Below are 3,654 nucleotides of genomic sequence, written 5' to 3'. Positions count from 1 at the left end.
TACGTTTATTAACTAAGGCACTGACCGACAACGCCCCGGGTGAGTCGGAGCACTCCTTTTACTCATTGATACTGTATATTTACGCACATCGCTGGCCACGGTCGTACCATCCATTTATAACCTAAAATCCTAATAACTCTATAACCCTTTTTAGGATGTTACGACGTCACTCGTGGTTTCAACACTGTATTGCTGTCTTTCTTTGACGTAAATGTAAAATGACACAAATCTGCCCCAGCCACACAAAGCAGCCGGAAAGTTAGTCGGGATCGATCCCACTAACGAACATAAAACTCGATGTTTTTAAAATGCTCGCCTACGTCAAGCGTGAGTTTGAACCGATAAAGAAATTTTGCTCCGAATAGACAAACCTTATTTTGGGAAGTGCCCGCCCTTAGCTTGAGCGCTGGATCCCGAAATGTTACGTCTACGGAATTTTCGATTACGTTCGTCTAACCGATCGACTCAAAATTAAAGAAGGAAGAATGGGTATACAAACCAGAAGGGGCACCAAAACTGGTCGTGACCAACGTTCCGAGGGTCATCCCGATCAGAGGAGAGCGGACGAGAGTCGACTTAGTGTAGTCCCCGCCTCCCTTTCCCCTTTAACTGGTGCGCTACATATGAGTAACGAAAGTAGACATCTTCTCTAGTAGGTACCAAAACGCGACCTAAAGCCGTGGACGTTCAGTTTATTCATTATACCTACACGAATAAAAGATATGAGCCGAGCGCGTCCCTTAACTTTGTCAGGAAATTGAGCTCGCATCCCGATGATTCGATGAATATTGACAACAATTAATAGAGCTAAATTATAACTCCTATTTTAAGTATGGAGCCGACAACCTAACCTTGGATAGACGGAAGAAGAGCAAGACCAAATGGTCCGTTCGCGTAACTGGTGATGGTTGAGGGCTTCGCTGCTCTATTCATGATTCAATCCCACATAAAAGTTTTTAGGCAGGGGCCCGCCCTAGCTATGTGCACACTGATCGGCGATGTTCCGTCTGCGCGATGGTGGTTCGGATTGAATATGACCGCCAAATCCAAATGATAGCCTAAAATAGGATTTGTCCAATCTAAGCAAGAGCCTTGCCGACCGAAAGAGGATAGACGAAGGAAGAGACCAAGCCGAAAGCCCTGCTATTCTGGAATCGTCAATGTTAAGGGAGAATAGTTTGGAGAAACCTTGCTGCTCTAATTGGGTTTACTTTTCTAATAACCTTACACTATCACCTATTGGTTTCTTTTCACTTTTCCGTAATGTCGAAAAAGTTATAAAGTCTCAAATTATTAAATGGATGGCTCTTAAAGAGTTTGAGGACACGTAATTTGTGTCGCCCTACTCATCTCGGATATCGTTTACGGTCCTTGGAACAGATGGGTCAGCAGGCCGAGCCGACTAACCGACTCCGGACTGATCAGGTCCGAATGGCCACTCCGTTTCTTATGGACCACACCCCCTTTCTTCACTTTTCGAAAAAAGCAAGAACTACATTTTCTTGTTTTTTAAGACCACACTTTAGTGTGCTGAAAGGAATAGGATAACTTTACTACGAATAAACCTCACAAGAAAATGGGATTAAAATGTTATAGAGATGCAAAACACGATATCGACTTTTTAGGGCGGTATTTGCCAGCTTTAGACAGGTTTTCGCCCAAGTTCTACCTGGGCGGTTCGCCGTCGTCTGGTGAAGAGTGGTTGTGCAGAAACCACAACGCTCGGGGGGGGGGGAGAGGGGGGGGGGGGGGGGGGGGGGGGGGGGGGGGGGGGGGGGGGGGGGGGGGGGGGGGGGTGGGGGGTGGGGTGTGGGGGGGATTTATGGCGTTCGCGTCTTGGAAGTTGGTTTGCAAAACACAACGTAGGACCAGTAAACACCGATGATGGTTTAAAGCAGAGATCAACATACCAAAGGCATCTATAACACTTTAATGTGCTTTGGCGGTTTTCGCCACTTTACGGGGTGGCACGTGGCTAGAATGGTTTCAAAGCACAGCCGTAAGGAAATGTAACTGTAAATGTATGTTAAGTTCAGAGACCCAGAAAGGCAAGAGCTCTATAAAACAAAATGCATGCCGTCGTCGTTGTGTCTTCTTATGGAGCCCTGGTTACCGACTTGAAACTAAATCAGATCCCGGAGTTTGCACAAAACCGTATTTTAACTGTTTCTTAAAACGGGGCTAATGTAATGAAGGAGGATATCCTATTTTTATTTTTTTCGCATTGCCCTTTTTCCCGCCTTTTCTTGCTGGCTCACTAAGACTAAAGAACAGTCAGCTAAACCGCAGGTTTATTTCATGGATCAGATAAAATGAACTACATGTTTCTAATTTCCTCGACTCACCCTAATGCGGGGGTCAAAAAGAAAAGTCTAGTACTCAAATTAGGCTAAAAACAATAGGCAACTTAATTTCGTCCGTCTTAGTATGTGAACGTTGTAAGTCTGAAAGGCGTGTTTAAAACATAAAACGAAGGATACAATCATTACCATCGGGGGGAAGCATATCGTAAAGGTGTGAAGCTGTATGCATGTAATAATTGTATCTTCGTTTATGTTTAAACAGCCTTCTACAGACTTCACAACCTTCACATACTAGTCAGACGCCGACGAATTCGTGATACAAATTTCTTGACCCCGCCGGGAATCGAACCCGGGTCTCCCGCGTGCAAGGCGAGCGCAGTGACCACTACGCCATGGGAGCTGACTGAACACGGTAAAAGGCGGAGAAGATCTTTTCTTCTTTTAATAGAATAATCTACAATTTATTCGTATTTCTTTCAGATGAGTACTGTTCCAAGTTGACCCCGCTAGGCGAAGCCATGTCCCTGTTCCCCGTGTCACCCCGGTTTGCTAAGATGCTCTGTCTCTCACACCAGCATAACCTTCTCCCCTACACCATAGCCATTGTAGCTGCTCTGTCTGTACAGGAGTTACTGTTAAGTCCGGATAGTAATGTCACCAAGATACGAACCAAGTGGGCCGGAGTCAACAACTCATTGCTACTAGGTAGGTGTACTGAGTTCGATCCCCTCGGTTTCAAAAGAAAAAGTTACACACAACCTTTTCAGAGGTGATTCTCGAAGAACACCTAAAGAACGTTCTCGGAAAACGCTCAGAGAACATTCTCGGAGAGTGCTCAGAGAACATTCTCAGAGAGTGCTCAGAGAACATTCTTGCATACTGCTCAGAGAACATTCTCGGATACTGCTCAGAGAACATTCTCGGATACTGCTCAGAGAACATTCTCAGAGAAAGCTCGTGAATATTTTCAATTATTTTCGAATTCATTTGTGGTTTGCAGGTGATCTCATGGTTCTGTTGAGAGCAGTAGGAGCAGCGGAGAAAGCCAATGTGTCTGGTAACATGGAAGAGTTCTGTATCAAGCATGGACTGCGGCTGAAAGCTGTTGTAGAAACGAGAAAGCTGAGAATACAACTGACCAATGAGCTCAATATGAATATTCCTGATCTGGAACTGTGTGTAGATCCTGACATGGCTCCTCCTTCGGATACTCAGGTTAGTTTTATGAATTTCTCAAGAGATTTGCCTTGCCACCCTGTACCTATATGGAAGCTCAAAATAGATCAGTTGCGCTTACTTGGGTGATGTTTCAAAGTCATAGAGCAGGAAAAATGAGGACCAACGGAATTTT

General features: G+C 45.0%; 1 protein-coding gene across 1 annotated transcript in view; it reads left to right on the top strand.

The window, feature by feature from the left end:
* LOC103523230 (probable ATP-dependent RNA helicase kurz) overlaps positions 1-3,518 on the top strand; it is a gene marked incomplete at its 3' end in the record, with an annotated part of 10,677 nt that extends 7,159 nt beyond the window's left edge. The window contains exons 2-3 of the mRNA XM_008488292.2: positions 2,784-3,008; positions 3,304-3,518. Coding sequence (XP_008486514.1) covers positions 2,784-3,008; positions 3,304-3,518 — 440 coding nt within the window. The remainder of the gene's footprint in view (positions 1-2,783; positions 3,009-3,303) is intronic.
* Positions 3,519-3,654: the final 136 nt, after the last annotated feature.

Source organism: Diaphorina citri, unplaced genomic scaffold, assembly GCF_000475195.1.
Source record: "Diaphorina citri unplaced genomic scaffold, Diaci psyllid genome assembly version 1.1 scaffold17691, whole genome shotgun sequence".
In the NCBI taxonomy this organism is placed as follows: domain Eukaryota; kingdom Metazoa; phylum Arthropoda; class Insecta; order Hemiptera; family Psyllidae; genus Diaphorina; species Diaphorina citri.
This window is presented reverse-complemented; position numbering and strand designations above follow the sequence as displayed.